The sequence below is a fragment of the Perna viridis genome, chromosome 8, assembly GCF_037379345.1.
Source record: "Perna viridis isolate PV_CMFRI_1.1 ecotype Kerala chromosome 8, ASM3737934v1, whole genome shotgun sequence".
Taxonomy (NCBI): Eukaryota; Metazoa; Mollusca; class Bivalvia; order Mytilida; family Mytilidae; genus Perna; species Perna viridis.
This window is the reverse complement of record NC_142452.1, coordinates 20,849,382-20,862,496: the sequence shown is the minus strand read 5'-3', so window position 1 is coordinate 20,862,496 and position 13,115 is coordinate 20,849,382. Positions and strand designations below refer to the sequence as shown.

The 13,115-nt window shown below is 34.6% G+C and overlaps 1 protein-coding gene across 2 annotated transcripts; it reads left to right on the top strand.

Annotated features, from left to right (window-relative positions):
* The first annotated feature begins 6,746 nt into the window (after positions 1 to 6,746).
* On the top strand, positions 6,747 to 11,786 carry LOC148609786 (uncharacterized). Of its 2 annotated transcripts, none has more exons than XM_088541010.1 (4): positions 6,747 to 6,885; positions 7,125 to 7,602; positions 10,764 to 11,175; positions 11,562 to 11,786. In XM_088541010.1, the coding sequence occupies exons 2-3, from the start codon at positions 7,167 to 7,169 to the stop codon at positions 11,006 to 11,008; spliced, it is 681 nt and encodes a 226-aa protein (XP_088397136.1). In that variant the 5' UTR covers positions 6,747 to 6,885; positions 7,125 to 7,166; the 3' UTR covers positions 11,009 to 11,175; positions 11,562 to 11,786. The 2 variants fall into 2 exon arrangements, with proteins under 2 accessions (XP_088397136.1, XP_088397138.1); XM_088541012.1 differs by having other exon boundaries at positions 6,785 to 6,885; positions 7,150 to 7,602.
* The last annotated feature ends 1,329 nt before the right edge of the window (positions 11,787 to 13,115 follow it).

The window sequence follows — 13,115 nt, the reverse complement described above, 5'->3', positions numbered from 1 at the left end:
AAAATCGAGTGACTTCCAGGAACCAGATTAAACAACTAACAATGGCTCTATATAGATATCGGGTCCTGATAATGTGTATGACTTTTATAGTCAACTGTAACGAGTCCCTGTGTTTGAATTGGAAACTGGGTAATGATACGTAAATTCCATGGCAACCGGTCTTTTTAACTTAGACATAGATATGTGTATTATATTTTTTACGAGGGAACCAGATTAGGAACCAGATTAAACAAATGGCAATGAATATTCATAGATATCGGGACCCTGCTATTGTATATGACCTATATAGTATTGTGACGAGTCCTTGTGCCTGAGTCGGAAACTGTGTAATGTTCAATGCTAACCGATCATTTCATGTAAACTACCCGATCTCACACTAGCAAGAAACACACGTAGAATACATGATATTTCAGAAGTACATTTTTATCTCGTATGATTTCAGAAGCTAGAACTATGACACTATGGCGGTAAACACGGCGCAGATCTGCAGCATAACGTGGAGTAGTAATATATAATTATACAAATCATATATGCGACTATAAAATACTGAAATTACGAGTTCAAGAAATCGCTAATAATAATAGCGACTTAAAAAGGACTACAAGCCGCATTTTAATATATACTCATGTGATTAAAACTTAATACAAAATACTTAAAATACAAAGAAAGGCCAAACAATCTCCTGTCTTGGTACTGGTGTATAAAATATATACGGTCGGTTAGGAAAGTTTACCAAGGCTAACGGGTTTTGCTTTAAAAGCCTGTGAGACGTATCATTATATAATGGGGTCCCCAATTACTTAAGAACCCCATAAATAAGGTTCTGAAGTAGAATTGTAGATGTCCAGTATTATTTGAGGAGTTCCTGAAATCACATTATAGAATTTCTGAAAGATAACTACTGAAGTGAAGCACAAATTGGGATTCGTGTAAGTACAGTTAAATGGTGTAAAACAACTGTTTGGATTGTAACCTTCGAGATTCCTCGTAGAAGAACTCTTGATCAGACAATGTCCTACAAGCGACTGGGTTGAGCACTGCGTTAACGGTCTGGTCTGTTCGGAGTGTTGTCAAATTCGATCTAACCATTATCATGATTGCTTTATGGAGCGAGAGTCGGATATCACCATACTATTTAGCCACGCCTTCTCAGCAGTCACATTATTTGTTTGTAGCGGTTGTCGAATAATATTAGACTAGGAGTTTCAGCATGTACATTTTCGTTGGCTTGATCACATACACATAGGCTTATTCAAGGGCGGCCCTGTTATGATCGGAACGTTTAGTTGATTTTATAGGAAAAACTAGAATTTACTGCAGTGTCCCCTCGGGGCGGAGGGAAAATTATTTTTTGCAAGGAAATCTTGATTTTCACAAATTCTCTCACCCCTCCCCCCAATAAAAAAAAAATTGTTTTTCTCGGTTCACTCGACCGCATTTAATTCTATTTACGTCCACTAACCTGGATACTCCCCTGTCCTATTCTGAACTAATTTCACCACGGATACTTATTAATGATAATGATTATTTGATGACAATTTCTGATTGCGAGAAACGTTAATGGAAGTATCTAGAAGTGTTCCCTTATAGTCGTATAAATAAGTATGGAAGTATCTAGAGGTGTTCCCTTATAGTCGTATGAATAAGTATGGAAGTATTTAGAAGTGTTCCCTTATAGTCGTATGAATAAGTATGGAAGTATTTAGAAGTGTTCCCCTAAAGTCGTATAAATAAGTATGGAAGTATGTAGAAGTGTTCCCCTATATTCGTATAAATAAGTATTTAGTTGTCATGTACTTAGCTAACTCTCTTCAGAATATAATTACACTTTAATGCAGTCTTTGATTGGGCAATTTTAAGGTTATTAGAGTTTATTAATAATATCTACTCGGTTATCTCATTCCGAACAGAGAGATTAAATGGTCTTAACCCTCCCATCACAACCGCTTTCAAGTTGCATAAAACTGGATAAAATTATAATAAAAGAGGACTTAGCAGATAAACGAACCATGAAGGGTTTACTTTGATCCCAAACGCTTTGTTAATTATACATGTCTCTCTAGTTGGAATGTTGAATTGTAATGCTAAGACAGCTTGATTTTGTACATTCTTTCTTACAGTGACATATTGGCGCACACCAACGAACAAATTGCAACAAAATGTGTGATACACTTATTGTTTAAATGTATACACCAAACATGAGGCATTCTTACAACCTCTTCAACGACCATTTGATTTTCATTGGGAGGGGGCTAAGATCAAATTTGAAATAAAAGGGCCGGACGATGTAGGTTAAAAAGGCAGGATGCAAGTGATAGAAAAAGCAGGATCTGGCTTGAAAAAAATCCAGGACAGGCTAGATTTAAAAAAAATAAAGTCTGGTCATAAAATCTGATCCTAACCCCACACTTTCCCCTCCCCCAATAGAAATCAAATTCAGATTCATATTCAAAAATTCGACTATGTTCCCCATTTGTTTCAAAACCTTTACGTTAAAACGGGTTTACAACTAATTTCATTTATCAGAAACGTTACATCTTTCAGTGTAGGAAAAAAAGAATTGAGATGGTGCGAAGAAGCGGTGTTTGCCTCAAGGTCGTATATTCTCTATGAAAGAATCGCTGTATCAATGTAGATCCATAACAATCAGATATTTATATTGTACTTTTATTAGAAGGGTTAGATTACCCAGTTCGTAATAAAATCACAATATATGATCCAAAGACCCTATTGAAATATCTACAAGGCCTTAATGAATCCAATTATGTCAACAAAAGATTTTATTTATATATTTACCGCCTGAGCCTTTTCGGTATGTTACTTATCTAATAGCAGTGTTAATGTATAGCTTCAAGGCTGTCCTTTAATTTTCCAGTATTTGGTTGATTTGGGGCAGGGGATCTGGAGCATAAAATACAGTTTGTCTTTGGATCGGATGTACTAAGAAGAGTACAAAATCAACTAAAGAACTTTGTCAGTTTAATCAAGATTTCGACCATATTTCTTCATTTCTTTCTTGTTGTAAATTTTTCACCTCGTTACGCGATACAAAGGGGCCGGATCTAGACACTTTGAAAAGGAGGGTGGCAGATGAGGTTCCTCAGAAAAAGGGGATGCCAGGACATTATTGCAATATTTCGTCCTTTACATGTGAATATGAAAACTTTTCCAATAAAAAGGGGGTGCCAACCCCCTGCACCACCCTCTGTATTCGTTACTGATACGGGGTGTAAAAATCTGCTCGTGTATAGGTCTGCATGCTGTTTGTATTAATAGGTACTATATGATATAAGAATGACCGACAGACACTGTTTAAAGTAAAAGAAGCAGGAGATAATGAAAACAATATGAACTGAATCCTTGCCTACAGTATTTGAGCTTACTAATGGTGTTAAACCCAGAAAAAAAAAAAACAAGTGCAAAAGTAATGTTAACGAAATTAGTAAAATGTGATTCTTAAATTCATCAGGTAGCAAGGGTTCTAGACTTGCTACATGTCCCTCTCTTTATATTAAAGAATGTATGAAAAAGTTTATTGATTGCATGTATCCCTCTGATAGCAAATCTACTAATTAATTCTTGCACAGAAATTAGTAGCGTGTTATCGGAGTACATAGATTTTCTAGGTCATATATATAATAAAGAGGGACTTGTAGCAAGTCTACAAGGGTCCCTACAATATCGATACAATTCTATCCCTGCTAAGCATTCTTTGCCTGACCAGGCACTAATCCTTCCCGTTGACAAATGAACACCTTTTCTTACAAGATTATCTGTTAGATAAACAACATATACACATAATTCCTTATTACCCCCAGAATGTAATAACATTGAATCAAGAAAAATCCGCACTGATCGCTGAGTAAATTTAATAAATTGGACATGATGTGATAATAGCCTTAGTCTGGCATGTTTGTCGATGTCTACATCGTAATACCATGTATAATATCTTTCTGTACATTAGACCAATGCAACAACGTTGAGCTTATTAGGTCCCCCTTATACTACACTGTAAGATACTCAAAGAAAGAGTAATCAAGGGAACCAAGATTATAAGGTAATCAAAACAATGTAATCCAGGGAAAAAGACCATACATACATACACAACAAAGAACACGAAGTAACTAAAATTATACATATAAAGTAACAAAAGTAAATGAGCAACTCGGACTCCACTAAAAACTGTGAGCATCGACCAGGTGCACCGGTAGGGTAAGTAATCTATTTCAACAACTAAACAAGCATATTTATTAATCACAATTGGTGGATATTCCTTTACATGTATTTTGACAAATTACCCCCATTGTAAACCTCTGAATCTGTAGCAACAAAAACAAAAAAAGTTTTCATTTGTCAAATTTTATTTTAAAGTCAGAAGGGAGCCTTCGTTGACTGCAAACGTTATCATTTTATGAAATATAGTCATATCAAAATTAATACTCAACAAAAAGACGTTGCATTGTATACAGGGACGATATATCGATGTTATCTTCGCTGATTCTCTTTTATCATTATAATAAGGAAATTAGTTGTTTAAGTTTCTGGATTTTTACACCCGAGCCTCTTCTCCGTCATATTTCCGGATACAGTCGATCTAAAGAGGACGTAAATACCTATTCTTCTTTTGAAATAGTTCCGGATAGTTGTTTGTCTGATAAAATAATCTAAATATGATTAAGGTATTTCCGGGTAGTTACAAAAAGCGTGAATACCAAAAGTTATTCAGAAGTTGGCACACATGAGCTTGAGCCCAGTATTGTCTTCTCGAGAGGGGTCTTGTACGTTTGTTTTGTTTTGTTAAGTGGAACTTTTTTTTCCGCACATGTTCGTTATTTGTTTTCAGCTGTGACTGAACTTAGAATTCTTCATTTTTTAATAATGGGGTAAATATCTTCTTTTTTGGTGTGTCTGTATTTGGCTGTGTAAATTAATTAAATACCTCTCGCCAATGAAACGATGGTAAACTTCTCGAAAATAGTTCATCTTCAGAAGTAACCTCGTAGCTTAGATGGTTCATTTTTTTTTCATCTGAACTCTTCACAAATTCCTTTGTTTTTTTTTAATATAAATTGGTAAAACAATGATAATTGGTCTTTAAGAAGTTTAATTGTTTGTTGTTTGGTTTTTGGTGTATGACTGTCTCAATGGCAATCATACAACACATCCTATCTTTATATTTTATATCTTCTTAGTAACATTGGCTCACAGAAAATTGAAATCAAAAGATCATGATGAACGACATATTTATTTGAGCACCTAAGTAGAAAGAGCAGAGGATATTTTAATACGGCTGTAATTCAACCGTTGCTATATCAATGTCACTTGGTTTTATTATTTTTTTTACAAACTATCATTATTCATAGATGAATTTATATTTAATGTTTATATGCCTAAATGCAAGAAACCATTTGTACTTCATGTATCAAAGTCTGGTATCAGGGGCAGTTCCAGACACTTTAAAAGGGAGAGGTGTCAGCCGAGATTCCTCAGAAAAGGGGGTGCTAGGACATTATTCACCATTTTTTTTCAATTATACACATGAAAATGACAAATTTTCCAATAAAAGGAGGTTTGCCAACCCCCTGTTACCTCCCCCTGGATCCGCTAGTGGGATTCATGTAGAATATTAATTAAACTCATAATTCTAAAACTAGTGTTCACCTGAATTCATGAAATTAGTGACTACATGGCGGATTAACACATACAATAAATGTGCATGTTATATTTTAAAAGTTTAATTACCAAGCTCATAAATATTTCATGTTAAATATAATTAATTTGTGTTTATATATAATATCGTCTCAAAACTGCAATGTAAAATTAATACAAGCTGACCCTTTGTGGGAAAATTCCTATCAGTTCCATGTGTTTGCGTAACAATTACTGGCAGACGTCTCGAGACAATTGGAAAGATAATAGAATTTTCTCATTGCCTTCATATCAATGAAAATGTAATTCATGGCATTATTTACTTTTCTTACGTGAACACTCAATTAGAAGTTTATCTTTGGCATTTGTAGCCTTATCGCTAATTGGCGCGACCCCTATTAAGCAATAATCATTAATCAATTAAATAAGTAATCGGATTATCAAATTCTGACACTATCAGGCGTCAGGGCCACATCAATAATTAATTGCAGTTATGTTTGTAAAATGCAGGCATTTGGTGTTCTGAGGTATGTGGTCATTAAAATGACACATTTTGAGGTCGATTCTAAAACATCAACATTTTTGCCTACTTTAGAAACATCATAACCTTAATACCCACTTCTACAAAGATTGTATGGAGTTTTAATGACATTTTCTTTCAAACATGTCCTTCTTCCAGTCATAAGAGCAAAACTTATCCTCTTTTGATCATTAACATCTGACAAAGGAAGAGTCCCGAAGCACGTATGTTCTCTTGAAACATACCTTTCTCATGTTTCAAAAACCAATATCATCATTGAAGCGTTATCTAAGCTTGTCATGGCCTGCTCGCCAGCTGTTTACTCTTGCCCGTGAATTGGTTGTCTGCCTCAACCGCAGGCACGCAAAATTTATTTTATTTACCCTTCTTTTAATGTCAACAAAATTGAAGATTTTATTTTGATAATTTTACAACACACCGCTGGACAAGATGTTTTCTTTATTACATTTAAAGCGTTATCAATGACTTTTCAATGGGAAAATGTTAATCATGAATGACATCAAATATTGCGTTTTGATTGGATGATTTAAATAAGGAGGTGTGGTTTACGGTACTTCGTCTCTACGCCGTTCATAAATTTTTAACAGGTATGAACTTGTTAGTATTGATACGAGACAAGTGCCGATCATGTAGCAGTAAGGATAGGATATATTTCGGGACATTTCAGTGATTCTCCAGATTCCTACTGATATTTGGTAAGTGAACACCCACCATGTAAAATCTTATAAAGTTAGATTTATATATTCAAGAAGCGTTGTTCATTATAGTTGTATTTAGGGACTTAATATGATATACACTCCCAGGTTAAACTTTATATATTAAGTCAGTGTTATTTTTAGCAACAATATGTCGCCGTTATATACACACGCTGTAAATACCATCTTGGTGTCATGTTTTCTGCAACTGTGAACAATGTATTGTCTTTATTTTACAGATTGTAACAGTTTATTCTGTTGTAGCTATTTGAAAGTTGACAATGGAATTACAAATTAGTATTACTGTTGTGATATTGCTCATTGCACGTGCATACGCACGACCATCATGTAGTGTAGGTCAATATTATGACCTTTCAAAGGAACAATGTAATTTCTGTACATTGAAGTGTCCTGCTAATACTGTAGTACTGCTACCATGTCAGAAAAACAGTGATACCAAGTGTGGATTAATAGAAGACATACAATGGCCGGGGTTTAAATTCGATCATATCGGACACGTTCAGGTGGAGGAGACAACAACATCAACCCCCACCCCAGAGACAGATAACGAATCAGACAGTCATCATTGGTTCACCATATCTATGCTTCTCCTTGGAATTTTGGGATTTCTAGGTGCAGTTATTGTTGTTTATGTGTTTGCATCGTATATTTTATGGAGGAAAAAGGGCAAAAAAGAAAGAATTGTGTTTAATCCAGGTAGGTTTTTTTTTTCTATTTTATGTAATAAATGCAATTGTTTGTTTTAAAGCAACATAGATATGGTGATAAAGCACACCAAATGTGCAGTATTTTGTCCATCTTTTTGCTTTCGGCTTCAGGGATCTATATTCAGTGGTATCGGTAAACGGCCCAACTGTTAGTCTATTTAAGAGTGCCAGTTCACATATCGACCTGTCAAAATTAATGAAATCTCTTTGTTAATGTCTCTCCGTTATACAGTAGTTATTCTGATGACTTTCTTTTTAGATTTCCATCTAAATACATTCATTTCACTTGGATAATTCTTTATGAAATGTTGATTTTCTTACATCAGTCAAGTCTTGAAAGAGTCCTTTGTTCTTAAGAAATGCATTTTCTTTGTTTTCCCTTTGAGGAATTTCACACTATATTTCAAGGGCTTTTGGTTTTAAGGGGCTTATCGGAATGTAATTAAGCGGTAATTTATTCAAGGGGAAAAATAGCGAATTGTCTAGTTTTTTTTTTAATTTTTGAGGGACATAGAATAGGTTCATCTGTGTGTCCAATTTTAACATTCTGGTCTGATTCATTCTCCAGTAAAATATTAAATATTACCATTGTTTTCATAATTTTTTTTTGATAGAAGGAAAATGTTGAGCAATAGGTGGAAGGGAAAAGTATAAAAAAAAAGAATCAGAATAGCCGGAAAAATATACCCTAAGAGCTGATGATTTCCGTTGGCTTCTGGCTCTTAATGAAAACATTGATAACCATGTTATATGTACATGTAATCTACACTTTCCCAGACTGGTATATTTCCCACCCTATGACTGGGCATATTTCATCATGTTTTATATTTAAATAGGGTGTGTAAAGGTAGATAAATATTACCTATCTATGTATTAGATAGCCAGATTTTGTATGAAATTCAATACGTAATGTGCATAAATTTTGGCTTTTGTTATAAAATAAAGTTAAAATTCCGGGCATAAATTGAATGCATCAATCTCCACAAAAGGTAGTATCATACATAATCATAAAATACGAAGTATCACCTGAATAATTTTAGTTTACTTCATATATCATCAGAACAACCAGTTACATGCACTTGTTTACTACCCTAATTTCTGCAAGGGTCCAAATTCACAAGAAAATGATGAAAAAACTGTCTTGGGGACAAGAAACATGAGAAGACGGGAAAATTAATTTTATAATTTTAGTAATTAGTAGGCTTAAACATGTTACTTCAAGGTAAAGCTAAAGCAGTCATTTTTCCACGAATATTCCAAAACTATTAGCATATTAAAAATTCTTCTGAAAGTGAAAGCAGTTTTCGGAACTGCCTTCCATTGCCATTCATTCCGGCTAAAGAAACGTTATTTCAATGGATATGTTACCCTATATAGATGGTATGGCAGAAACAAACGGAGAAAATGGAAGATTTGTCGGAATCAACAATAAGTCCACTTGTATAATTTTCAAAATCTTAATGTACACACCTTTGTAGACTTGCCACAAATCTCCGTAATGTATATGTATTATGTTGAATAAATATTACCATCAAATATTCGTCACGGAGACTCACTGTACCGCAGCTTGATAGTGAACGAATATGATATTAATTTAAAAGAATACATACATGTATATTACAGAGAGACTTGTAGCAAGTCGAACCTTGTCTTTCTTGTCCACATTCTTGACGACGTTTACTCTTACCGCTTGCCAGGCATTATTGTTAATCGATGCCCATATACATAGTTCAAAGCAAAGGCCTTCTCATCACAAAACTCAATTAAATACCAAAATCCTTCGGAAAAATAAATCAGATCTTTTATTTATTCTACAAATTCCAAACATAAAACCAAATTAATCTCGGGAAGTCAAATGAAAATTCCTACAACTTATGTCCATTTAAAATCCAATTTGGATACAATTGTACACTATAAATGTAAGCTTACTGTCAAAAGGAAAGATGCCGACCTCCATAAATATATTCAAATGAATCTTTTATGCTAAGTTCAAAAATTAAATGAATATGCCTTTCTATTGTCCTAATCACTGCTTGGAAGAGGTGATCTCTATATCCCCAACATGTCTTCAAAGTTGTCCTTTCATACATGGACAGGAACATTTTCTTTGAGATGAAAAGGGGCTTTCTATAAAATAATGAGAAAATATAATATGTCGGATCGATAATGCATGCGTTTCCCAGAATTGTCCTGATCTGTACGCATGAACAAATCACATGATCTGCATTTAGGGAACCTGTCATTTCATACAAAAATTGAGCTGTCAAATGTATTAAAAAAATCGTATTCCATAGAATGGCAATTATTGAACCACTATTAAAGTTCTCGATATGTGATTTGTTTTGAGCATTAGACGTGTTAATTTGGAGAAACGAACATGTCTTTTTCACCGAATACAAAGCGATGATCAAATTTTAAAAGATTCCCCCTATCTTTCTGTAAAATGTGGGAAAATTCTCACCCGTGTTCATTTATAATGCAAACAAATCACATTTGAGATGTCAATATGGGACATTTAAGGGCAAATTTTGCCAAGTCTAAGAACAAATAGCCGTAAGGACCGAGCGATATTTGACCCATTCTTAAGTGGACTGTGGTGTGAATTCCAGCAGATTTTATGCCTTTGTTATAAGATGTTTTAGGGAAAATGACACGAATCTATGACTAGGTCTGAATTTGAATTATCTTTAGATATACACTAGTTTAGTATAATTTACATAAATTATTGTCACTTAACAGGCCAATTGTAAAAGCTATTAGCAGGTCCTCTAAAATTAGTCTTTGTCCAGCTTTGCGTGAAACTGGCCGAAACAGCTGACCACTTAGCCCTGTCATCATACAGTGATAAAATTCGCCCCATCCAATTTACGTTTATAATCAAGTTATTTTGTAAATTGAAAGAAAAATTAACACTTCAGGAGGCCTTTCTTCTCGAAAAGTCCATCCACTGATCAAATTAAATCGTTTAGTCATGTGAAGGACAATCACAAATCCGGATTTGATAGACAGGACAAGATGTATCGCTCGATAACAACTTTCTCGATCAGGCTTGCTTGCATCAAGAAGTCCATCATTTCAATCAGACAATAAATATATAACTTCTACAATTAAGTATATTCCTCGTAGTTCACAATTTCTTTTCTTTTATAGTGTATCTGGAAAGACCGCCACCAGAGGAACCGAGGTACGTAGAAGTCTTCCCGTCTTCACGTGACCGTTTGAAGGGACATCGGCCGTTATCTATACCAACATTCCAGAGTACTTCCGTACTGCCTCTTCTACAACCAGAAGGGCATGACCATATATATGTTAATTTCGACCACTGCCATCCAGAACTACATTCAAGCAATACTGCAAAAGACACGAATGATTATGTGTATTTAGAAACAAATTGAAGGAAAAATACTCCAACCAATCATTGTCTGTGATATTAAGTGGATAATGCCACTTCAAGTCTTCTCAGGAACCAAATGGAACTCCAGGATATGAAAACAACAATCCCAGAATTCCCCATCCTTCATGTATACTTCTAGTCAAAACAGCGAGCTTCAGTCAAATCTAGGTATGTTTTGTTTCTGTTGTTGGTGCCTTAATGAATGTTGTTTCTGAGATAATATCCCGATAATATTCGTTATTTGTTTTGGGGAATGCGAAACCGTTTATTACTTGGTTTCTTATGAAGTTTCACGATGAATGGACAGTGGCGAGAACTACGAAAGAAACTCCATACTTGTTTGTATATGAAAACTTTAATGTTTAAGCATTTAGAGTACGTAAAGATATCTTTAATTAAAACACAATGATTTCCTGCTGTTTCAAGAGCATTGATTTTAAAATGACCGGCACCATGCCCCATCCAAACTGAATGCATTTGCGACGTTAAATATATATATACATTGATTGATGTTTGTTTGTATTTTTGAATTCTGATATTTCTTTTTTTTTCAGTCCAGAGATGACGTAGAGATGACTTTGTAACATATCAGAAAACCGTTCCCCTACACGTGCAGAAGAAACTGAGCGGGACAAATATTAAATACTCACAAACACTTAATAGTAATTCAAAACGAAGTTCATGAAAATCTTATATTTATATAATGCCAGATTTGTATTTATTTATTTTTGTATTTATTTCACGTTGTTCTGTTGTTGTGAATAAATATAATATGGAAACGTATGCTTTTTAATTCATAAAATTGGTATTACATATAAAAATAACACTTTGAGATGTGACTAAAACTACACTTTGTATAGTCACATTATACCAACACTGATAAACTCTTCAGGCATACAAAGAAAACAGAGTTAGGAAATACTCCTATGCCCAGCCTGGTCTGGTAATGGATCAGGGCGTCCCAACCGCTAGTAGAGCATACTCTGGTCGTCGAACATAACGAATCTACTAACCACAATACTAAAAGAATCCCCACAAGGAACGGCCTTGCAAGACCCTCAATCCAGAAGTCCATGTCGAACTTGCCACTACTGGAAAGACGGTGAGTATTTCAGACTCTACCAGGGTAAGCGCCCAAATCTGTCAATTTGAAAACATCAGCATTAGGTTTCGTCCAAGATTCAAAGAAGAAGCAGGACTGAAATCTTACCAAATATTTGTTCAGAAACCACTGGTATATTTACTGAGTGTCAACCAATTTAGTGAAATCAACATAATACTATCATAAACGACAACATTATGGGTTGGCCGAGATAAACTTTTGATTTTGCCGACTCCTAATGGATTCCGTCTCGGTACGACCTTAGGCCGATGCTTGATGTAAGATTGGTCTACTGCTTTGTAGTGGTTGGTCGTTTGTCATTGTAATTAAAAAGAAAATTTCGACAGCGTACATTGAACGGCACACGCTTATTCTGTTGTTTGGGTAATAAACAAGATAAAACACAAAACACCAGTAACATCCATTATAACATACGTTTAACGAGAAATGTCATTTTACACAAGTTATCATTAACTTATACTCAATTAAGGGTCTTAAATGCCATAAATTTCACTTGTATCGTGTCAAGCAGTTATTTCTTGTTTGTTGTACAAGATTGTGCAGTGCCTGTGAACGTTGTCGTGCAGATATACGGCAGCATTTTATCAAATATCGATATACACTGTTTACACGACGGGGGGCAAGTATCCGGTTGAACATGACCAGTGCAAAAACTAAATCAACTCGTAGTAGGTAAAGATCAATATTTACATGTCAAGTATCTTTCCAACAAAAATATTACACCGGATTACCATTTGAAATACTAGTAATGGTAGTTTGATACATTATAACGTAATTTTCATCGATCATTTTTGGCATTTGTAGATCATACAATGTATACATTAAAAGGGGTTGTATAAGTATTATACTCAGACCATATATGGTAGATTATATCTCCGATCATACAGGGTAAATTTAATATTTAATAGGTTTTCGATGTTCCTTTAGAACAAAATTTGCCGAGGATTAGTACCATAGACAGATCGAAGAGGCGAGCGGCCGCCTT